Raw genomic sequence first — 24,868 nt, forward strand, 5'->3', positions numbered from 1 at the left:
CTTAACTATTTAAAGTTAAGCAAAGTTGATATTCCTCAAAAACGTTATTGGAAATGTCCTTGCGCCATTTCTTATGTTTCTCCTTAAGCAAAAAGTTACGAAGAAATTCAATTATTGAAAATAAAGTTATTGGAAATGTTCTTAATTGCAAGATAGCTAAACCCTTGTCTTAAACTCTCGAGTGGCGCAGTGGTCTAAGGCACTGTATCAGTATTGATTATTGTTCAACCCAATAACATGTTTTTAGAACCTTCATCTCAGTAAGAAATATGCAAAAAGTATTGCCATTGCTAGCTAGATGGCTAAAACGGTTGCCTTTTATTTCAACAATTTCCAAAAGATAACGAAACAAACTTATTTACTTTTTACGAGTCGTGTTTGTTCCGTCATATGCATTAGTAGCACAATTTCTAACTTATTTGCATTAGTTTTTACTTACACCTGTATCTTGACTTCTACATTGATGTTGATTTTAAGTTTTGGCGGACTTTTCTTACGGATGTACAATTGTCGCGAGTTGAGTTACGTGGAGTTTCAGGCCCCAGAGTGCAGTATAACTTTAGTACACTCGCAAACTCGACTAAAAATGGGGTCTGAGGGGCTTACGTTGCGAACTTTCCTTGCTTGGCTAATAATTTGTACCGCCCCCCAAGATGGTGACGGGGATTTCCCCAAGGGCATAAGCGAGGGTAAATGGACAAGGGTGTGTCTTTTATGAGTTTGAATCGCAACACAGACGTGTCTGACATAGACCATTTAGAATTGCATGATTACGGATTCAACAAGCTGCAGTGCATAATGGCCATTTGCACTGATGCGTTCTTATGTCTGGCATGTTATTTCCTCAGACATGTCTAATATTCTCCTCATGGTGTCATTGGATAGGGAGGGGTATGGTGTTACGTTTGTTTGCGTCTGACTCCCAAGTTTTCAGTGCACATATCAATCGCACCAGGGAGTATGAGATCCTCTGCGCTGGTGTGGGCTTTTTTGCACTTACTCCAATGCGCTGGTTCACAATGTATGATGCGCGAACTAAGTGCCTTTTCTTGTACCGTGCATACGTTCTTCAAATAATCTTGTGAGGCCTCCAGATATTGACATTTTCTTTTTTTTAAAGTCAGCTGTATTATATTTGTGGGTTGTATGCTTGGTGTCCATATGCCTATTCATTTTGGAGGGTTTCAATGCTCTCATTAGCTAACAGCTCGTTGCATAGGATGCACTGTGGTCTACGCTCACCCTGCCTGTCTTCTATATATGTAAAACCTATTTGGTAAAGTCGGGTCCTATTTTATTTTCTTGACAGGGACCGGGTTGTTTGCCTTGTTGTTGATATTGGAAGCCGCAGTGGATGAAGAGGGAGGTGCACGTTTTATAAACGTGTCCATGATTTTTCTCTGACAGATACAGTATCCTACATGAGTTAAATGACAGCTAACTATCCACATGTGCAATGCATGCAGAACAAATCTGCATAGTTAGCGTAGTTAGCTGTCAATCAAGCTAGCCATAAGAAGATCTGTATTGGGGTACTAGGGGGTAACTGGCCCCTAAAAACAATGTCTAAATTCTGACACAAAATAATTGGTGTGTGGATGAAGGTCATGTTTAGGCTAATAAACTATCAAGGGAAATAAATGGCTAGAGTTGACACTTTTTAAGTTATTTCATGAAATGTTTTTTTTACAAAAGTGCAGTGAATCCGTTTAATCAGTTTTAATTTTATGTAAAGTCCCTCTTTTTAACGCCCTTGCACATTCATTTTCATTGTTGTTCCTTTTCTATACAATCCATTATGTACAATTGCACTAAATATGATTTGAATAATGCAAGTTTTCAAATCCCAGCAGTCTTTTATAAAATTACATTAAGGAGCAAAAGGTTTTCAATAGTTGTTTTTAATTCATAAAAAAAAATATTATTTGGAATATAACATGAAATAACATTGGAATATAACATGTAATAACAATAACTTAACTAATTAACATTGATGTGGCAACTATTATGCTCTGCTATTGCATGATTCTAATTTGTACTTGTAAGTCACAAATAAAGCTATCCCCAGTGTAATTGGAGCACAACCCATGAGCACACCTCCTGCACTACTCACACGTAATCGAGGCCACAGCTGTGACTGAAAACAGGGGATGCCAATTGGAAAGCTCTCTCTTAAAAACATAGATAGCCATATGACATAAAATGCTGTGTAAAATAGCTAAAAGCTATAAAGTTACATTAACTGTAAATGTATCAGTCACTAGTGGAAACATTTACAACAGAAATTAAGTTATCTTTTTTTTTACCCCCTTTTCTCCCCAATTTCATGGTATCCAATTGTATCCAATTGTTATGTTGCGGAGGAAACACTCCCGAGCCCGTACGGGAGTTGTAGCGATGAGACAAGTGCCTTTTCTTGCACGGTACTATCTTGTGTTTCGGAGGAAACACTCCCGAGCCTGTACAGGGAGGAAACACTCCCGAGCCTGTACAGGGAGGAAACACTCCCGAGCCTGTACAGGGAGGAAACACTCCCGAGCTCACGGGCTCGGGAGTGTTTCCTCCGAAACACAACCCAACCAAGCCGCACTGTTTCTTAACACAGCGCGCATCCAACCCGGAAGCCAGCCGCACCAATGTGCCGCACCGTGCACCTGGCGACCTGGTTAGCGTGCACTGCACCCGGCCCGCCACAGGAGTCGCTAGTGCGCGATGAGACAAGGATATCCCTCCCGGGCAAACCCTCCCTAACCTGGACGACGCTAGGCCAATTGTGCATCGCCCGATGGACCTCCCGGTCGCGGCCGGCTGCGACAGAGCCTGGGCTTGAACCCAGAGTTTCTGGTGGCACAGCTAGCACTGCGATGCAGTGCCCTAGACCACTGCGCCAGCAGCTTATGGGCGGCGAGTTGCCCACAACACACTCATCCAACATATTACTACTTTATTAAAAACATCTACATTTTTATCTCTAAAGAAGTGGATTTCTCTTAAGGCTTTCCTACTTGTATATTTAAAAAAAACTTCATTGGAATATATCTACAACGTTTTAAAAATGTACCACAAAATTGTTTTGTTGAAATATCTCAAAGTTGTGATGACACATAGGACATGTTTTGTTCAGCAAGAAAAGTGACAGCCAGGAAAAGTGTTGGGGAAATAATTTGGTGACATCTTGTGGTCTTTATGTGAATTACAGGGGGGCAGTTACCCCAGAGGGCTAGTTACTTCTTAATACCCTATCTGATTGGATGTGTCACATTTAAAACAAAACAATGTTGCAGAATACTTTTTTTTTTGGATGTGTGTGTGTGTGTGTGTGTGTGTGTGTGTAGCTAGCCATTTAACCACCGTGGACGTGCTGCATGTGTAAAGTCAGAAACAATAAGCGGTGTAGCGGTTGTCTTTCAACAAAAAAAAAAAAGGGCTACCAGCTCAAGGTGAAGACGCATCAAAAATGGATTAATAATCTTAGGGATAAAGGTGGTAATGATACACTATTGTCACTGGGTGCAAGTTGTGCACATGACGTGTGCACCGAGTGTGCATGAATGTCACTTACACGCTTGACAGAGGGGCCAGTGCTAGTAATACCGCTGTCTTAAATTAAAGCATCTTCAGATCCACCTGATCCAGGGGCTCGAAAGGCTGTTGTCATAGAGCATCCAAAACAACTGTCCCCTGACAAGTCCCCTGACAGGGCAAGCTGTTTGGACACCGGACGCAAACAACGTGCACCATTCATAAAACAAGCAACAAGGGGTTGTTCCACCACTTCCGTGCTCCCAAAACCAACATGACAAGCCAATATTGCTACTGAATATACCGTAATAGTAGAAAAAGCCTTTCCTTTGTCTAATTATTGCTGTAGAAGCGACAGGATTACCGGGACAGAGCACTGGAATGTCACCGTCTGTGATTTAGTGCACCATTCCTCCAATATGTGCCATTTACAACTATAAAGGGACCTGGTGGATGAGGCTCTAGCACTCTGAATAGTCTAAATAACATTTTGGGGAAACCTGTCAGTGTTCAAATTGAACTGTTCACGGGCCAGGCCCAGAGTGCCTGGAAAATCTCTCCGCGCGCCTGGCACAGTAGGTCCCGATGCAGAGGGAGGGGCCACAGTTGACCACACAGTAGTGTGATCTCCGCTAGCCAGTGATTCTCTGGACAATGTGGTGCTATTAAAATGAGAGACCCTTCGTCCGTACCCTGGCTAGGGTGGGGGAAATCAGGGCCAGGGGTTGGGAAAGCATACAGGAGGACGTGTAGCCACTCCCATTGGTACATCCCGATCCCTCAGGGAAAAGAACTGTGGACACTTTATTCTCCATTGATGCATAAAGATCCACTGATGGAATGCTGAAGTGCATCCAAACAAACCTAGGAAAGAGACTGTCTGCGTGGGAATCAGAATGCTCTTAAATGTGTTTATTCTGATACCTAGAAATGTCAGGTGTTCCAAGAGCAGCTGACTGTGTTCCAAGACATCTTGCCTCGATTGAGCACACAGCAGCCAGTCGTCTATGTATGTCGTCAGCTGAATGCCCCTCTCCCTGAGTGGGACTATGGCTGCCTCAGTACACTTCGTAAAAACCTGTCGAGGGGAGGGTGTACGACAGTCCCTGACACACTGTGTATGCTCGGTTGGCCTGCACCAGGAGAGCGCTTATGTGGCCTACCACCACAGAAGGAGCGTCTGGGGATCCTAAAGGTTGAGGGGGATTGACCTGCTGCAGCCTGCACAATGGTGCGGCGAGGCACAGGGGAGGCACTGGGCTGTGTCTTCCTGGGCAGACAGAAGTGGGACCAAAGAGGTCTTTAGGGTCTACTGGAGCATCTAGGATCTTCAGCTTCTCACTATCAGACACTGTGGATAGATTGAGCCATCGTGCCCTCTCCTGGGATATCATGAGCGCCATCGCTCTTCCTGATGCCTGGACGGCGGCTTTAAGCCTCTCCTGTAGCTCAGCTTGGTATGCCAAAAGCATGAAGGCGGTGCTGAGAGCCCTCACCGCTGTGGCGACTGACTTGTAGACCTTCTCTGTCGCGGAGGACTGGAAGCGCACTTACTTGGTTGGTAAGGTGGGTCCAGTCGAGGTCATGGAGGACTTCTGGCTGGGATGTAGATGGGAAGCCACCGGTGGTTTGATAGGGGGCATGTGAGCAATCCCTTCCATGTCAACGCAGTCAAATACCGACCCACCTTGGACAGGGTTCTTGAATGGAGAAGCACGGGTAACCTCCAGGCATTCTGGGAAGACTGGTAGTAATTGCTTGGCCGTCCGTTTGGCTTTGGGTATCCTTTTACCCTTGTAGCGGGATGTGGTGGTCTCTGCAACTGCATTGGGCCAGTGAATCACCCGTTTATTCGCAGCTTGTTTGCACATGTCCCGCAGGTCCACACCGAGAGCTGGTGGGGGTGCTCCCACCATCAGGCCTGGCTTTCATTTCAGTCAGCTGATTTTGAAAGGAGGCTGTTGGAAAACTCCATGGAGTTGTTGTTGTCTTCAATCAGGAAGCCCGGCAGGGGGGTTGTGAGGTCGTTGCTGGAGTCCTCCAACAACAGGGCAATGGCATCGCGGTGGTCGTCCCAGCCTAGTGCTAGCCGTCGCTCCAGGATTCCCTGTGGGGATATTCATGGCCTCTGATGAGTAATTGGGGATGCCAGCCCCCATGTTAGAGTCCTGTTGACTCAGGCTAGCTTGTCGTGTGAGCCTGCGACGGAAGCTCTTTACGGTGAAAAGGGCACAGTGTGGACAGGTGCCGGGGGAAGCTGATGCTTCCTGGGCATGTTGCAGCCCAAGGCAAGCCGATCACACCAAGTGGGTGTCCTTGGCCGATATCTTGTTTCCACAGGAGCATATTCGTGCCGAGAGCTTCTCCTCATTTGGGGTGGGAGATGCTTTTGTCACCATAGCTGGGATGATATGTTTTTAGCTGTCAGAAAATAAATAGCTTGGGAGTCTAGTCAGATAACTAGCAATTAGTGGGTTATCTCCGACGGTGGCACCTGGTGTGATGGCCAGATATCGTTTCTGAAAATACAGATTAGAAAAAATAGCTTACGTAGCTAGTAAAAACCTTTCCTTTCAATGAAAAAAACACAAAAGCTAGCTAGCGTGGTGACTAGCTTGCTAACGAATAGTTTAGATACAGCTAACTTGGTGATGAACAAGTTAGCCGTCTAACAGCTGTATCCGTACCACGATTTTGTGTGACTTAGAATGGGTTGAAATTTTACCAAGACACAGCAAACAAATAGGACCATATGCATTTCAGGTACTATAACATCCCATGTTTATCTTCCAGGACACATTAGCGAGCAACAGCAAGCTACAGTGCCTTGCGAAAGTATTCGGCCCCCTTGAACTTTGCAACCTTTTGCCACATTTCAGGCTTCAAACATAAAGATATAAAACTGTATTTTTTTGTGAAGAATCAACAACAAGTGGGACACAATCATGAAGTGGAACGACATTTATTGGATATTTCAAACTTTTTTAACAAATCAAAAACTGAAAAATTGGGCGTGCAAAATTATTCAGCCCCCTTAAGTTAATACTTTGTAGCGCCACCTTTTGCTGCGATTACAGCTGTAAGTCACTTGGGGTATGTCTCTATCAGTTTTGCACATCGAGAGACTGACATTTTTTTCCCATTCCTCCTTGCAAAACAGCTCGAGCTCAGTGAGGTTGGATGGAGAGCATTTGTGAACAGCAGTTTTCAGTTCTTTCCACAGATTCTCGATTGGATTCAGGTCTGGACTTTGACTTGGCCATTCTAACACCTGGATATGTTTATTTTTGAACCATTCCATTGTAGATTTTGCTTTATGTTTTGGATCATTGTCTTGTTGGAAGACAAATATCCGTCCCAGTCTCAGGTCTTTTGCAGACTCCATCAGGTTTTCTTCCAGAATGGTCCTGTATTTGGCCCCATCAATTTTAACCATCTTCCCTGTCCCTGCTGAAGAAAAGCAGTTTGACAGTGGGGATGATGTGTTCAGGGTGATGAGCTGTGTTGTTTTTACGCCAAACATAACGTTTTGCATTGTTGCCAAAAAGTTCAATTTTGGTTTCATCTGACCACCTTCTTCCACATGTTTGGTGTGTCTCCCAGGTGGCTTGTGGCAAACTTTAAACAACACTTTTTATGGATATCTTTAAGAAATAGCTTTCTTCATGCCACTCTTCCATAAAGGCCAGATTTGTGCAATATACGACTGATTGTTGTCCTATGGACAGAGTCTCCCACCTCAGCTGTAGATCTCTGCAGTTCATCCAGAATGATCATGGGCCTCTTGGCTGCATCTCTGATCAGTCTTCTCCTTGTATGAGCTGAAAGTTTAGAGGGACGGCCAGGTCTTGGTAGATTTGCAGTGGTCTGATACTCCTTCCATTTCAATATTATCGCTTGCACAGTGCTCCTTGGGATGTTTAAAGCTTGGGAAATCTTTTGTATCCAAATCCGGCTTTAAACTTCTTCACAACAGTATCTCGGACCTGCCTGGTGTGTTCCTTGTTCTTCATGATGCTCTCTGCGCTTTTAACGGACCTCTGAGACTATCACAGTGCAGGTGCATTTATACGGAGACTTGATTACACACAGGTGGATTGTATTTATCATCATTAGTCATTTAGGTTAACATTGGATCATGCAGAGATCCTCACTGAACTTCTGGAGAGAGTTTGCTGCACTGAAAGTAAAGGGGCTGAATAATTTTGCACGCCCAATTTTTCTGTTTTTTATTTGTTAAAAAAGTTTGAAATATCCAATAAATGTCGTTCCACTTCATGATTGTGTCCCACTTCTTGTTGATTCTTCACAAAAAAAATACAGTTTTATATCTTTATGTTTGAAGCCTGAAATGTGGCAAAAGGTCGCAAAGTTCAAGGGGGCCGAATACTTTCGCAAGGCACTGTAGTTCACTCAAATGACCTTCTATATATGTACTGTGTTTCCTTAACTTAATAGTATTCTATGAGAGACTTCGATCCATATAACCTATACTGCAGGACCATCCTCCTCAGTGAATTTCATAAAATAAAAATAGTGAAACATTTAAAATGTATAAAGATAAAACTACAATAAATATATTCACATTTCACCAAATAATTGATCAAAACACACTGTTTTGCAATGAAGATCTACAGTAGCCTCAGCAGCACTCTGTAGGGTAGCACCATGGTGTAGCTGGAGGACAGCTAGTTTCCATCCTCCTCTTGGTGCATTGACTTCAATACAAAAGCGAGGAAGCATGTGGTTGACACCCCCTTCCATAGACTTACACAGTAGTTACATGTATGACCACTTATGCTGCAAATAATACGCCCTAAATAACACTTTTTTTACTGCAGTAATTTTGCAGTGTAACTGCAGTTACAGTGCTGTATAAATGTCGTTCACCTGCAGTACACTGCAGTTATTCTGCAATCACTGCACCCAAAATATCATAGTCAACTGCAAATACTGCACTTTTACTGCAGCTTCAAAACTTTTTGTAATGGCATGATTGTAGTGGTTTACTAACACATTCGTTCTAGTAGCTATGTTGACTTGAAGTTAGCTTATATGGCTATGTAGGCTGTGTGTAACAGTTAGCGGTCATGATATGATGGTTTGGCTTGGAATGTTTTTTTCGGGCTTGTCACAGACAGCTGGTGTGTTTTGCACTGAAGTACACAAACAAAGGGAAAAGGTGAGAGGAGAGAGCCTAGATGCGAAAAGGAATTGCCGAAAAATCAACGGGGCTCATGCTGTTTGTATGTGGCTGCTATGAAAGCGTATTAATATGCCACAATAGATGTTGGCAAAAGACCTACCTGCACTTCCAAACTGCAAAAGCTGCAGGAGCAGCACGCGGAGGGGTGGGTGTGTACGTGCCTCTGTGTGTGTGTCCTCAACTTGCAGCCGGTAGCCAAGTTGCGCATTCGTTTCATGTGTTTTCCCTACCCTTTCCCCACTTGTTAGATATTACGCACATTGATAGCTTGATAGCAAACGTCCTCGCCATGTGATTTATCATAATAGCAGGCAGCAGCGACCTAAATGATCAGACCGAAAACATGCAAAGAAATGTGATCGGGTGAAATTATGAAGCGAGTAGACGGAGAAATACAGCTTCATTCTACCCAACATGAGCAGCAGGATCAATATTCAGCCCGCACTTCTCTTTACAGACAGGTAAACTAGACAGTTGAGTTATTCAGACCGCACAACAACGACTCAAAGAGTACACAGTATGGTTTAGAAACTCTGTGACTGACTGGCATGACAAAGTTGCTTCCTGGCACCCGAAAATACGTTTTCTTCCGATCAACAAAATACTAGGTTCATCATTGTATCCAGAAAACTGCCCATATCCGTTACGATACTCGTTTTGTCCGACTACTCGGCACACCCCTATATGAATGTGAACTGTGTTTGCGTGTGATCAGGGGTGTATTCATTCCGCAAATTCTGTTGAAAAACATTTATTAGAAGGAAGCAAAAAGAATGGAGATAAACATATTTAACTAGGCTAGTCAGTTAAGAACCAATTCTTATTTACAATGGCGGCTTACGGCCAAACCCTAACCTGGAAGACGCTGGGCCAATTGTGCACTGCCCTATGGGACTCCCAATCACTGACAGTTGTGATACAGTCTGGAATCGAACCAGGGTCTGTAGTGACACTTCTAGCACAGAGATGAGCCTTAGCCTTAGACCTCTGAGCCACTCAGGAGCCCAAAAACATACCTGAATTTGTCAAAGAGAAACTTTCGTTTGCAACTGTTGGACTAATGATTACACCCTAGATCAGCTAGATGTTGGCAATATTGTGAAGTGTGTCAATGTCTGTCAACTTGATTATTCAAATTTCTCTCCACCTTTGCACCTGCGTTGTAAACTTTCATTCATAGGCTAAGTTGAGGCAACCTCATGGTCAGTAAAGGGAAAAGTCGAGCATCATGTAGTAGCTAAAACCTGTCAATGTTAATTTGAGCTGGGTGAATGGGATATGAATGACAGTCATCCAATATGCTGTAATAGAAATAAGGCCATGCTCCTAAAAAAAAACATTGTCCTCGCTCATTTTACACAGAATTGACCGCCACTGCGCAGATACCTTTATGGCCATTGCCACTATTTACTAACAATCGCTTGTATACATAACGAGACCCACTATTCAGGTTACATCAAATGGACCACAGGTAGCATGATTTTGTTTGGATGGATTAACTACCTTAATTAATGTGATGCTATTCTATAGCAGGGTTCACAATATAGTGTGATTGTGATTTTTCTTTACTTCAACTGAACTTTTTATTTGCGCTGTCCCTTTAAGACTGGCACCTGTTCCAATGAAGCTGATGCTGCTGATTCAGGTTTACTTTGGGTGAGGCTTGAGATTATCAGTTCAAACTCCTTCTCAAGTGTATGCTTAAGCAATAAGGCCAGTGGGTGTGTGGTATTTGGCCAATATACCACGGCTAAAGGTTGTTCTTAGTCAAGAAACAACGCAGAGTGCCTGGATATCTAAATTTCAATTATTATCCAATCTACTATATTGTCATATGTGTATGAATAGCATAAGTTCATATGGAGATATTGTAAAAGGCTGTTAGGTTTGACATTACTCATATATTTAATTTAATCAACAGGTTCAATTTCCTAATTTAAAATATATAATTGAGCGTATCTCGATTGGTTTGTAAGCATGTCCTTATAGACTGTACATTCCCTTAATTTGTGTGGCCCTCAATCTAAATAATTACTTAATGGTTACCCCTGGTGGATGAACAGCGAAACTAAAGATCCTCTACAGCAATGCTGCCCAACCCTCTTCCTGGAGATCTACTGTCCTGTAGGATTTCGATCCAACCCTAATTTAGAATATCTGATTCATCTAGTTAAGATCTTGTTGAGCAGCTAATTCGTAGACTCAAGTGTGTTAAATTAGGGATGGACTGAAAACCCACAGGACGGTAGATCTCCAGGAAGAGGGATGGACAGCCCTGCCCTAGAGGCACTGCAGGCATCTCACAATTTCGTATTTGGCATTAGAATGGTGACAATGAGTTGGCATGATAGCACTTGTGAACAGATTGGCACTCATGCCACATGCCAGTTCAGAACATGTGTTACACATACATTACACAATAACTTGAGAAAGAGGGAAGAGGAAATACATTTCTTTCCTTGTCAGAAACTCCCCAGATAAGGAGTGGCTATCGGTTCAACATAAAACGTAATGTATGAAATGAGTCCTGGACACTTCCAACAGAACCTGAATACATGATGAGTATGCTCATGGCATCTTTTCTCTCCGCAGCTCTGCTGTTGCTGATTCCTGTGATCTTTGTCTTTGTAATGTCATCTCTATCACCTATACACTACAGTATAGTTGACATTGTAAATTACAATTTAAACAGAGTCTTCCATTGAGTTGGTGGTAGTCAACAGCATCTCAAACACACCCAATAAGACCTACAGTACTAATGTCGCATTCAGAGGGGTCCTTATCGGTGCCATGAGAAGACTGCAGGAGACCACTGCAGGATTCAAGTTAGTAGATTATTAAGTTAAATTGGCTCATTGTTAGGTGCTGTGTCGTTAGATTCTCGGCAGTTGGTGTGTCAGTGAATTTATGTTATGTTGTCAGGTGTCATTGGTGAGCACTGTTGTTTTTGCAGTTTCACCTACACAGAGGACCGCAACTATGGTCCCTTCCTGGTGAGTGTGAATGGTGTAGCCGGGAACAATACTGAAAACACTTTCTGGGAGCTCCTTGTTCAGACTGGGGGGAATGGGACCACAATCAGACCTGATGTGGGTGAGTAATGATGGAAAACCTCTTCTCTCTCTTACTCATTTTTTTGTGGTGTATTTGCTGAGGGTCAAATCACCCGATATAAATGAGGGGAAAAGCATGCATGTTATTTACAATGGCATTCATAATATATAACAACACCTCTGTCACACAAATGTTGCACATACTGTACAGTATAACTACTCACACATTGACCTATTTGGACATTATTTCTGCAGGTATTGGCTGTTACATCCCTGAACCAAATGACCGCATCATCCTAAGATTTACTGTGTTCGTCTCGGGCTCGCACTCCGTGAGTGGCAACAGTTCGAATCCTGGGAACCTCACAGCAGGAAGTAATGTAGCATTTGTTTACTTCTAGAACATGTTTACCTCTTTGCAATGCCATCACCACAGTATTGACATTGCAGGCAACATGGTTTTTCAACAGACACTTCCAGACTAGATTCTATTGAGCTGGTGGTAGTCAACAACATCTCAAACACCACCAACAAGACCTACAGTACTGACATTGCATTCAGAGGGGTCCTTATCGGTGCCATGAGGAGACTGCAGACCAATTCAGGATTCAAGTTAGTAGATCATTAGCTTCCATTGTGTCAGTGTCAGATGCTGTAGATTGTTAGGTGTGCGTTGAAATCATTACAGTTTGAGCAATTGTGTAGAACCTTTCAGTGACCATGAACAGACAATATTATGTATCGTAGTGCAAGGTGTCATTCATTGCATGGCATGGAGTGATACTGCATTTTGCACCTTGTTCACTGTCAAACGTAATTGTGGTATTCTGGCATTTCACAATGACTCAAATTAAAATAAATTCATTATTCTGTTGTTTTTGCAGTTTCACCTATACAGAGGACCCCAACTATGGCCCCTTCCTGGTGAGTGTGAATGGTGTGGCTGGGAACAATACTGAGAAGACTTTCTGGGAGCTCCTTGTTCAGACTGGGGGGAATGGGACCATAATCAGACCTGATGTGGGTGAGTAGTGATGGAATGTCTTTTGGTCGGTCAATACGATCTGTCGGACCGTCTCTCTGTCTTCATCTTTCTCTTTCTCTGCAAAGCTAGAGAAATACAGTAAGGAAAAAAAGCATGCAGGAGTTATTTTATATTATTTACATTAATAAAATATAACAACTGTCACCAAAAGGTTGCACATACTGTATAATTATTCACACATTGTCCTATTTTGATATTATTTCTGCAGGTATTGGCTGTTACATCCCAAAACAAAATGACCGCATCATCCTGAATTTTACAAAGTTCACCACAAACTCTGCAAGTGGCAGTTGTACGAATCCTGGTGTGTTGTTGTTTTTGGTGGGTTTGTTTTTTTGTTTTCTAATCTAAGCTTAACCCTTGCCTCAGTGACTACCATACATAACCCTAAAACACTATCTAACCCCATACCTTCGTCACTACTATACCACACCTTATAAAGTCACTAATTAACTCCATACCTTCGTCACTACTATACCACACCTTATTAAGTCACTAATTAACTCCATACTGTTACGGTGCGTGAATGAGGACCCAAAAGCGAATTAACTTAAACAGAGCTTCTTTAATTACCAAACATAGGTAGGCTCAGACGGACCGGCAGATTCCGACAGGACAAGACAAGGTTACAGCAAACATGACGACAGTCTGGTTCAGGCATGAAACACAACAAACAAGAATCCGACAAGGACAGGAGCAGAAACAGATAGAGATATAGGGACCTAATCAGAGGGAAAAAGGGAACAGGTGGGAAAAGGGGTGACGAGGTGGTTAGGAGGAGACAAGGCACAGCTGGGGGAAAGAGGGGGAGAAAAGGTAACCTAACAACGACCAGCAGAGGGAGACAGGGTGAAGGGAAAGGACAGAGACAAGACACAACATGACAGTACATGACAGTACCCCCCCACTCACCGAGCGCCTCCTGGCGCACTCGAGGAGGAAACCTGGCGGCAACGGAGGAAATCCTCGATCAGCGCACGGTCCAGCACGTCCCGAGAGGGAACCCAACTCCTCTCCTCAGGACCGTACCCCTCCCAATCTACGAGGTACTGGTGACCACGGCCCCGAGGACGCATGTCCAAAATTCTACGGACCCTGTAGATGGGTGCGCCCTCGACAAGGATGGGGGGGGGGGGGGGGGGGGAGACGAGCGGGGGCGCGAAGGACGGGCTTGATGCAGGAGACATGGAAGACCGGGTGGACGCGACGAAGGTATCGCGGAAGAAGAAGTCGAACTGCGACAGGATTAATGACCCGAGAAATACGGAACGGACCAATGAACCGCGGGGTCAACTTGCGAGAAGCCGTCTTAAGGGGAAGGTTCTGAGTGGAGAGCCAAACTCTCTGACCGCGACAATATCTAGGACTCTTAGTTCTACGCTTATTAGCAGCCCTCACAGTCTGCGTCCTATAACGGCAAAGTGCAGACCTGACCCTCTTCCAGGTGCGCTCGCAACGTTGGACAAAAGCCTGAGCGGAGGAGAGGAGGAGGGGACTATGGTACCCGCGTCAAGAGCTACAGACAAATAATCTTCGAGAGCCTTACGTTCGGGAGCCGACAGAGAGTATAGTCTACCCCGGGGGGGGGGTGGTTCCCGGAAGGAGATCAATACTACAATCATACGACCGGTGTGGAGGAAGAGAGGTGGCCCTGGACCGACTGAACACCGTGCGCAGATCGTGATATTCCTCCGGCACCCCTGTCAAATCACCAGGCTCCTCCTGTGAAGAAGAGACAGAGGAAACAGGAGGGATAGCAGACATTAAACATTTCACATGACAAGAGACGTTCCAGGAGAGGATAGAATTACTAGACCAATTAATGGAAGGATTATGACAAACTAGCCAGGGATGGCCCAAAACAACAGGTGTAAAAGGTGAACGAAAAATTAAAAAAGAAATGGTTTCACTATGATTACCAGAAACAGTGAGGGTTAAAGGTAGCGTCTCACGCTGAATCCTGGGGAGAGGACTACCATCCAGGGCGAACAAGGCCGTGGGCTCCTTTAACTGTCTGAGAGGAATGTCATGTTCCCGAGCCCAGGTCTCGTCCATAAAACAGCCCTCCGCCCCAGAGTCTATTAAGGCACTGCAGGAAGCTGACGAACCGGTCCAGCGTAGATGGACCGACAAGGTAGTGCAGGATCTTGAAGGAGAGACAGGAGTAGTAGCGCTCACCAGTAGCCCTCCGCTTACGGATGAGCTCTGGCCTTTTACTGGACATGAAATGACAAAATGACCAGCGGAACCGCAATAGAGACAGAGGCGGTTGGTGATTCTCCGTTCCCTCTCCTTAGTCGAGATGCGGATACCTCCCAGCTGCATGGGCTCAGCACCCGAGCCGGCAGAGGAAGATGGTAGTGATGCGGAGAGGGGGGCAACGGAGAACGCGAGCTCCTTTCCACGAGCTCGGTGACGAAGATCAACCCGTCGCTCAATGCGAATAGCGAGTTCAATCAAGGAATCCACGCTGGAAGGAACCTCCCGGGAGAGAATCTCATCCTTTACCTCTGCGCGGAGACCCTCCAGAAAACGAGCGAGCAAAGCCGGCTCGTTCCAGCCACTGGAGGCAGCAAGAGTGCGAAACTCAATAGAATAGTCTGTTATGGATCGATTACCTTGACATAGGGAAGACAGGGCCCTGGAAGCCTCCTCCCCAAAAACAGATCGATCAAAAACCCGTATCATCTCCTCCTTAAAGTCCTGATACTGGTTAGTACACTCAGCCCTTGCCTCCCAGATTGCCGTGCCCCACTCACGAGCCCGTCCAATAAGGAGAGATATGACGTAGGCGACACGAGCAGTGCTCCTGGAGAAAGTGTAGGGCTGGAGAGAAAACACAATATCACACTGGGTGAGGAACGAGCGGCATTCAGTGGGCTCCCCAGAGTAACACGGCGGGTTATTGATTCTGGGCTCCGGAGATTCGAAAGCCCTGGAAGTGGCCGGTGGATCGAGGCGGAGATGGTGAACCTGTTCTATGAGGTTGGAGACTTGGGTGGCCAGGGTCTCAACGGCATGTCGAGCAGCAGACAATTCCTGCTCGTGTCTGCCTAGCATCGCTCCCTGGATCCCGACGGCTGAGTGGAGAGGATCCGAAGTCGCTGGGTCCATTCTTGGTCGGATTCTTCTGTTACGGTGCGTGAATGAGGACCCAAAAGCGAATTAACTTAAACAGAGCTTCTTTAATTACCAAACATAGGTAGGCTCAGACGGACCGGCAGATTCCGACAGGACAAGACAAGGTTACAGCAAACATGACGACAGTCTGGTTCAGGCATGAAACACAACAAACAAGAATCCGACAAGGACAGGAGCAGAAACAGATAGAGATATAGGGACCTAATCAGAGGGAAAAAGGGAACAGGTGGGAAAAGGGGTGACGAGGTGGTTAGGAGGAGACAAGGCACAGCTGGGGGAAAGAGGGGGAGAAAAGGTAACCTAACAACGACCAGCAGAGGGAGACAGGGTGAAGGGAAAGGACAGAGACAAGACACAACATGACAGTACATGACACATACCTTCGTCACTACCATACCACACCTTATAAAGTCACTAATTAACTCCATATCTAACCCTAAGTCACTTACTAACTCATTAGCAGGGAAGTTCACTTGCTTAATACATCTAAATCGGCAGATAAATATGTGGGTTTTTGTTGTTTTCTGTGAGTATGATTTTCAACCAGTGTAAAAGTTATTGTGTGATCATGTTGGAATAGACAGTAGCTCCTGATCAATACTGTTTTGTGATTTGAAAATGTGCCACAGTTTTGTTTTAATACAATTTGTCATTCAAATAAAAAAACATGTTAATAAAGAATTCTCTCATTGTTTGAATTACCTTTAAAAGGCTTGAGGCTTTACCCTGAAACCATAGCAAATACGCTGCAAAGGCATGTGTTCCTTGAAGTGTTGGAAAAGTATGCAATTGTCATACTTGAGTAAAAGTAAAGATACCTTAAAAGAAAATTAAATCAAGTAAAAGTGAGTCACAGAGAAAAATACTACTTGAGTAAAAGTCTAAAAGTATTTGGTTTTAAATATACTTAAGTATTAAAAGTGAAAGTAAAAATGATTTGAAATTCCTTATATTAAGCAAACCAGACGGCACCATGTTCTTGTATTTGTATTTACAGATAGCCAGGGGTACACTGCAAATCTCAGACATCATTTACAAACTAAGCATTTGTGTTTATTGAGTCCGCCAGATCAGAGGCAGTATAGATGACCAGGGATGTTCTCTTGATAAGTGAATGAATTGGACGATATGCCTGTCCTGCTAAGCATTCAAAATGTAAAGAGTACTTTTGTGTGTCAGGAATGTATGGCATAAAAAGTACATTATTTTCTTTAGGAATGTAGTGAAGTAAATGTTGTCAAACATATGATTAGTACAGTAAAGTACAGATAACCCAAAAAACTACTTAAGTACTACTTTAAAGTATTTTTCCTTAAGTACTTTACACCACTGGTTCCTTGTTCTTTCTTGGTAAAGACTAAGAAGAATGAAGATGGAAGATGAGGATGAAGAAAATGAAAACACCTCTTGAAGACTGTTAAACAAATGTTAAATGAAGAACTCGGAATCAAATAAATATATTTAATTAGACATACAACGAATGAAGGTAGTTCATCCCTTGAACTTGCCGAAAAGGTATATTTTCAGTTCAAGGTAATTAGGTTGTACTCATAGAACAATTCATATTTGTAGGCATGGACACCAGAAAATATTGTGAGAATGGAGAACATTCATCTGAGATCTATGAGACAATCACTATCAACCTTTCTTGTTTTCAAAAATATTCACAGACATTATACTGCAATAGAAGCTCCATTGTTTTAGACCGGTTCCACTCTTACACAACAGAAGAGGGCACACACAGAGAAAAACACAGATCAGGAACAATATATACTTGCACTGTCAATAAAGATGAAATTCAGTACTTTACAACTAATTGCAACAAATTGCACGCATGCCTCTATCACTTCCATTGATTTTTAGCTAGCAGAGGCAAAGGTAAGCTGAAGTTTGTATTGTCAAAACCATGGATTACAGTTTCTCCATGCCCATAGACTACCGTCAGGTTGAGGAACCATCTATGTAAAATACTGAACTTCCCCTTCAAATCTTCAGTCTCACAAATCAAATATTGTGGGAATAGAGATCCGATATCTGATATCTTTCTAAAAATGAGTCAGAGACTATCAAACTTCCTTGTGTATTACTGGTTTCCCGACTTACTGTCAATGTCGGGAGGAATGTTCATTTGGATGTCAAACTGAGTAGTTGGGTGGATCAAAAGGAAAGCTTGATCCACCCAACGACTCAGGTTTTGTTTTACATTCTCCAGTCCTTTTTTTCTTTTTTTTCAGCTCTAGCACTGGTTCCTTGTCTTTCTTTTTCTCCTCATTCAGTCTCTCCTCTCCTTCCGTAATCTCTCTCACTCTCTCATTTTCTCCCTCCACCTTCTCTCTCACCAACTCCATTTCCTTCTTGACCCTGCTTTCCATGTCCTTAACCCTCTACCTCTTTCTCACTCTCCTTCATCTTCTCCTTCGACCCTTCCAACTCCTCCATCAATCTCTTCATGTCTTCCGCTTTTCTCTCAATTTCCTTTCTCTCTGTTGTCTTCTGTTCCATTCTCTTAATACACTATCTGACTCTTCATCTCTATCCTCCACTTCTCTTCCAACTCCACCTTTTTCCGCTTCACCTGCTTCTCTCTCTTCTCCTCTATTTCCTTCCTTCCCAGCTCCTTTCTTGTTTACCTTCTCTCCCACAACCTCAATGAACTCTCTCACTTTCTTAATCTTGGTGGTCCACATTTCCTCTGTCCCCGCCTTCACAAGCTCCACCTCTTTCTCTTTCTTCTCCTCCATCTTTGCCATCACCCTCTCTACCTTCATCTTCAGCTTCTCCTCCATATCTAACTTCACCTACTCCACCTCTTTCTCTTTCTTGTCCTCCGTCTCTATCCTCACCCCCTCTATTTCCATATTTAGCCTCTCCTCCATATCCTTCTTCACACGCTCCACCTCCACCTTCCTCTCCTCATACTCCCTCTTTCCCTCCACTTCTTTCCCTCCCCTTTGCTGCCCCTCTTTTCCCTTTTTTATCTTCTCCTTCAATCCCACCAACTCCTCTCTCACTTTCTTCACCTCCTCCCTTGCATTCTCTTCCATATCCATTTAAATTCTGTCTCCTATTTCTCTTTAATCATCTCTCCTGTTCTTGTCATGTTTTTCAATCTCTCATCCACATCCACAATCTTATTCCTCCACTCTAACTTTTCTCTTCTTTTCCAACCTCAACTTTCCAACTTCCTCCAAAATGTCCAGCTTCTTTCTCTTCTCCAGTTTCTCTTTCTGTCTATCCAATACCTTGTCTTTCATATCCTCCTCCTCCTTCTTCTTCTCCACTTCATTGACCTTCTTCCTCACCCTCGGTTTGTCTTTCTCCACCTCGTCTCTCTGCTTTGTCACCTCCTTCTCCTTCCTCTTTACCTCCTCCTTCCTCTTCTTCATTTCATCCTTTGCGAACTCCACTCCCTTCTCCAACACCCCCTCCTTTATTTCTATCTTCTCTCCCTCCTTCTCGATCCTCTCCAGCTCTTCTCCAGCCATGCATACAGATCCTTCACAAGGTCCCCCTTCATCTCTCCATCCAAACTCTCCTTAATCTCCCCCTTTACATTTCCCTCCTCCAGCCAACATGTAGTTCACTACTCCCCAACACTGGGCATTATGATGCTAAAGACATTATTATCCTCCAGAATGATAGCCCCAGAGTTCAAATGCAATGTTTCTGGTCCTGTGCCTAATCCCCTATGTAGACTACCATTGTGTCCTCATATATGTCCCTACATCAAATATTATTCTAAATAAATCTATAGAGTGGGCTCTTTAAATGAACTTCTCCACCAGGGGTCCCCATTCCAGTATGTAAAAACTTAAATTGGGGGCCAGAACCATTTTTATATAAAATAAGGGCATGCTTCCAAATCATTCATAGCAAAACACACTGTTTTGCAATAAAGATCTACAGTAGCCTCAGCAGCACTCTGTAGGGTAGCACCATGGTGTAGCTGGAGGACAGCTAGTTTCCATCCTCCTCTTGGTGCATTGACTTCAATACAAAAGCGAGGAAGCTTGTGGTTGACACCCCCTTCCATAGACTTACACAGTAGTTACATGTACGATCACTTATGCTGCAAATACTACGTCCAAAATAACACTTTTTTTTACTGCAGTAATTTTGCAGTGTAACTGCAGTTACAGTGCAGTATAAATGCAGTACACTGCAGTTACACTGCAATCACTGCACCCAAAATATCATAGTCAACTGCAGATACTGCACTTTTACTGCAGCTTCAAAACTTTTTGTAAGGGCATGATTGTAGTGGTTTACTAACACATTCATTCTAGTAGCTATGTTGACTTGAAGTTAGCTTATATGGCTATGTAGGCTGTGTGTAACAGTTAGCGGTCATGATATGATGGTTTGGCTTGGAATGTTTTTTTCAAGCTTGTCACAGACAGCTGATGTGTTTTGCACTGGAGTATACAAACAAAGGGAAAAGGTGAGAGGAGAGAGCCTAGATGCGAAAAGGAATTACCAAAAAATCAACGGGGCTCATGCTGTTTGTATGTGGCTGCTATGAAAGCGTTTTAATATGCCACAATAGATGTTGGCAAAAGACCTACCTGCACTTCCAAACTGCAAAAGCTGCAGGAGCAGCACGCGGAGGGGTGGGTGTGTCTGTGTCGAGCATCATGTAGTAGTCTATACCTATTGATGTTACATTGAACTGGATGAATGGATTATGAATGACAGTCATCCAATATGCTGTAATAGAAATAAGGCCATGCTCCTAAAAAAATATTGTCCTCCCTCATATTAAACGGAATTGACCACCACTGCAGAGAAACCTCTATGGCCATAGCCACTATTTACTAACAATCGCTTGTATACATAACCAGAGCCACTATTCAGGTTACATCAAATGGACCACAGGTAGCATGATCTTGTTTGGATGGATTAACTACCTTAATTAAAGGTAGTTAATCCAGGTAGGTTAGGTTTGACAAAATTCATATATTTTAATTAATCAACAGGTTCAGTTTCCTAATTTAAAATATATTATTGAGCGTATCTCGATTGGTTTGTAGGCGTGTCCATATATACTGTACTTTCCCTTAATATTTTTGTGGCCCTCAATCTAAAAAAATACTTAATGGTTACCCCTGGTGGATGAACAGGGAAACTAAAGATCCTCTACAGCAAGGCTGCCCAACCTTCTTCCTGGAGATCTACTGTCCTGTAGGTTTTCAGTCCAACCCTAATTTAGCATATCTGATTCATCTAGTTAAGATCTTGTTGAGCAGCTAACTCATAGAATCAGGTGTGTTAAATTAGGGTTGGACTGAAAACCCACAGGACGGTAGATCTCCAGGAAGAGGGTTGGACAGTCCTGCTCTACAGGCACTGCAGGCATCTCACAATTTCGTATTTGGCATTAGAATGGTGACAATGAGTTGGCATGATAGCACTTGTGAACAGATTGGCACTCATGCCACATGCCAGTTCAGAACATGTGTTACACATACATTACACAATAACTTGAGAAAGAGGGAAGAGGAAATACATTTCTTTCCTTGTCAGAAACTCCCCAGATAAGGAGTGGCTATCGGTTCAACATAAAACGTAATGTATGAAATGAGTCCTGGACACTTCCAACAGAACCTGAATACATGATGAGTATGCTCATGGCATCTTTTCTCTCCGCAGCTCTGCTGTTGCTGGTTCCTGGGATCCTGACTGAAAGTAATGTAGAATATATTTATTTACTTTACCTCTTTGTAATGTCATCTCTATCCCCTATAAACTACAGTATAGTTGACATTGTAAATTACAATTTAAACAGAGTCTTCCATTGAGTTGGTGGTAGTCAACAGCATCTCAAACACACCCAATAAGACCTACAGTACTAATGTCGCATTCAGAGGGGTCCTTATCGGTGCCATGAGAAGACTGCAGGAGACCACTGCAGGATTCAAGTTAGTAGATTATTAAGTTAAATTGGCTCATTGTTAGGTGCTGTGTCGTTAGATTCTCGGCAGTTGGTGTGTCAGTGAATGTATGTTATGTTGTCAGGTGTCATTGGTGAGCACTGTTGTTTTTGCAGTTTCACCTACACAGAGGACCGCAACTATGGTCCCTTCCTGGTGAGTGTGAATGGTGTAGCCGGGAACAATACTGAAAACACTTTCTGGGAGCTCCTTGTTCAGACTGGGGGGAATGGGACCACAATCAGACCTGATGTGGGTGAGTAATGATGGAAAACCTCTTCTCTCTCTTACTCATTTTTTTGTGGTGTATTTGCTGAGGGTCAAATCACCCGATATAAATGAGGGGAAAAGCATGCATGTTATTTACAATGGCATTCATAATATATAACAACACCTCTGTCACACAAATGTTGCACATACTGTACAGTATAACTACTCACACATTGACCTATTTGGACATTATTTCTGCAGGTATTGGCTGTTACATCCCTGAACCAAATGACCGCATCATCCTAAGATTTACTGTGTTCGTCTCGGGCTCGCACTCCGTGAGTGGCAACAGTTCGAATCCTGGGAACCTCACAGCAGGAAGTAATGTAGCATTTGTTTACTTCTAGAACATGTTTACCTCTTTGCAATGCCATCACCACAGTATTGACATTGCAGGCAACATGGTTTTTCAACAGACACTTCCAGACTAGATTCTATTGAGCTGGTGGTAGTCAACAACATCTCAAACACCACCAACAAGACCTACAGTACTGACATTGCATTCAGAGGGGTCCTTATCGGTGCCATGAGGAGACTGCAGACCAATTCAGGATTCAAGTTAGTAGATCATTAGCTTCCATTGTGTCAGTGTCAGATGCTGTAGATTGTTAGGTGTGCGTTGAAATCATTACAGTTTGAGCAATTGTGTAGAACCTTTCAGTGACCATGAACAGACAATATTATGTATCGTAGTGCAAGGTGTCATTCATTGCATGGCATGGAGTGATACTGCATTTTGCACCTTGTTCACTGTCAAACGTAATTGTGGTATTCTGGCATTTCACAATGACTCAAATTAAAATAAATTCATTATTCTGTTGTTTTTGCAGTTTCACCTATACAGAGGACCCCAACTATGGCCCCTTCCTGGTGAGTGTGAATGGTGTGGCTGGGAACAATACTGAGAAGACTTTCTGGGAGCTCCTTGTTCAGACTGGGGGGAATGGGACCATAATCAGACCTGATGTGGGTGAGTAGTGATGGAATGTCTTTTGGTCGGTCAATACGATCTGTCGGACCGTCTCTCTGTCTTCATCTTTCTCTTTCTCTGCAAAGCTAGAGAAATACAGTAAGGAAAAAAAGCATGCAGGAGTTATTTTATATTATTTACATTAATAAAATATAACAACTGTCACCAAAAGGTTGCACATACTGTATAATTATTCACACATTGTCCTATTTTGATATTATTTCTGCAGGTATTGGCTGTTACATCCCAAAACAAAATGACCGCATCATCCTGAATTTTACAAAGTTCACCACAAACTCTGCAAGTGGCAGTGGTACGAATCCTGGTGTGTTGTTGTTTTTGGTGGGTTTGTTCTTTTGTTTTCTAATCTAAGCTTAACCCTTGCCTCAGTGACTACCATACATAACCCTAAAACACTATCTAACCCCATACCTTCGTCACTACTATACCACACCTTATAAAGTCACTAATTAACTCCATACCTTCGTCACTACTATACCACACCTTATTAAGTCACTAATTAACTCCATACCTTAGTCACTACCATACCACACCTTATAAAGTCACTAATTAACTCCATATCTAACCCTAAGTCACTTACTAACTCATTAGCAGGGAAGTTCACTTGCTTAATACATCTAAATCGGCAGATAAATATGTGGGTTTTTGTTGTTTTCTGTGAGTATGATTTTCAACCAGTGTAAAAGTTATTGTGTGATCATGTTGGAATAGACAGTAGCTCCTGATCAATACTGTTTTGTGATTTGAAAATGTGCCACAGTTTTGTTTTAATACAATTTGTCATTCAAATAAAAAAACATGTTAATAAAGATTTCTCTCATTGTTTGAATTACCTTTTAAAGGCTTGAGGCTTTACCCTGAAACCATAGCAAATACGCTGCAAAGGCATGTGTTCCTTGAAGTGTTGGAAAAGTATGCAATTGTCATACTTGAGTAAAAGTAAAGATACCTTAAAAGAAAATTAAATCAAGTAAAAGTGAGTCACAGAGAAAAATACTACTTGAGTAAAAGTCTAAAAGTATTTGGTTTTAAATATACTTAAGTATTAAAAGTGAAAGTAAAAATGATTTGAAATTCCTTATATTAAGCAAACCAGACGGCACCATGTTCTTGTATTTGTATTTACAGATAGCCAGGGGTACACTGCAAATCTCAGACATCATTTACAAACTAAGCATTTGTGTTTATTGAGTCCGCCAGATCAGAGGCAGTATAGATGACCAGGGATGTTCTCTTGATAAGTGAATGAATTGGACGATATGCCTGTCCTGCTAAGCATTCAAAATGTAAAGAGTACTTTTGTGTGTCAGGAATGTATGGCATAAAAAGTACATTATTTTCTTTAGGAATGTAGTGAAGTAAATGTTGTCAAACATATGATTAGTACAGTAAAGTACAGATAACCCAAAAAACTACTTAAGTACTACTTTAAAGTATTTTTCCTTAAGTACTTTACACCACTGGTTCCTTGTTCTTTCTTGGTAAAGACTAAGAAGAATGAAGATGGAAGATGAGGATGAAGAAAATGAAAACACCTCTTGAAGACTGTTAAACAAATGTTAAATGAAGAACTCGGAATCAAATAAATATATTTAATTAGACATACAACGAATGAAGGTAGTTCATCCCTCTAACTTGCCGAAAAGGTATATTTTCAGTTCAAGGTAATTAGGTTGTACTCATAGAACAATTCATATTTGTAGGCATGGA

At 42.8% G+C, this 24,868-nt stretch overlaps 2 protein-coding genes across 2 annotated transcripts; both read left to right on the forward strand.

Annotated features, from left to right (window-relative positions):
• Nucleotides 1-11,036: 11,036 nt before the first annotated feature.
• LOC118944099 (transcobalamin-1-like) lies at nt 11,037-16,645 on the forward strand. Its single transcript, XM_036962009.1, has 7 exons — nt 11,037-11,553; nt 11,682-11,821; nt 12,037-12,156; nt 12,252-12,393; nt 12,666-12,805; nt 13,035-13,333; nt 16,344-16,645. Exons 1-6 carry the CDS (start codon nt 11,519-11,521, stop codon nt 13,175-13,177), a joined length of 720 nt encoding a protein of 239 aa, XP_036817904.1. The 5' UTR covers nt 11,037-11,518; the 3' UTR covers nt 13,178-13,333; nt 16,344-16,645.
• Nucleotides 16,646-21,298: 4,653 nt separating this feature from the next.
• Nucleotides 21,299-23,967, forward strand: LOC110503547. Its single transcript, XM_036962008.1, has 7 exons — nt 21,299-21,652; nt 21,753-21,885; nt 22,014-22,153; nt 22,369-22,488; nt 22,584-22,725; nt 22,998-23,137; nt 23,367-23,967. The coding sequence occupies exons 1-7, from the start codon at nt 21,580-21,582 to the stop codon at nt 23,507-23,509; spliced, it is 891 nt and encodes a 296-aa protein (XP_036817903.1). The 5' UTR covers nt 21,299-21,579; the 3' UTR covers nt 23,510-23,967.
• The last annotated feature ends 901 nt before the right edge of the window (nt 23,968-24,868 follow it).

Source organism: Oncorhynchus mykiss, chromosome 24, assembly GCF_013265735.2.
Source record: "Oncorhynchus mykiss isolate Arlee chromosome 24, USDA_OmykA_1.1, whole genome shotgun sequence".
NCBI lineage: Eukaryota > Metazoa > Chordata > Actinopteri > Salmoniformes > Salmonidae > Oncorhynchus > Oncorhynchus mykiss.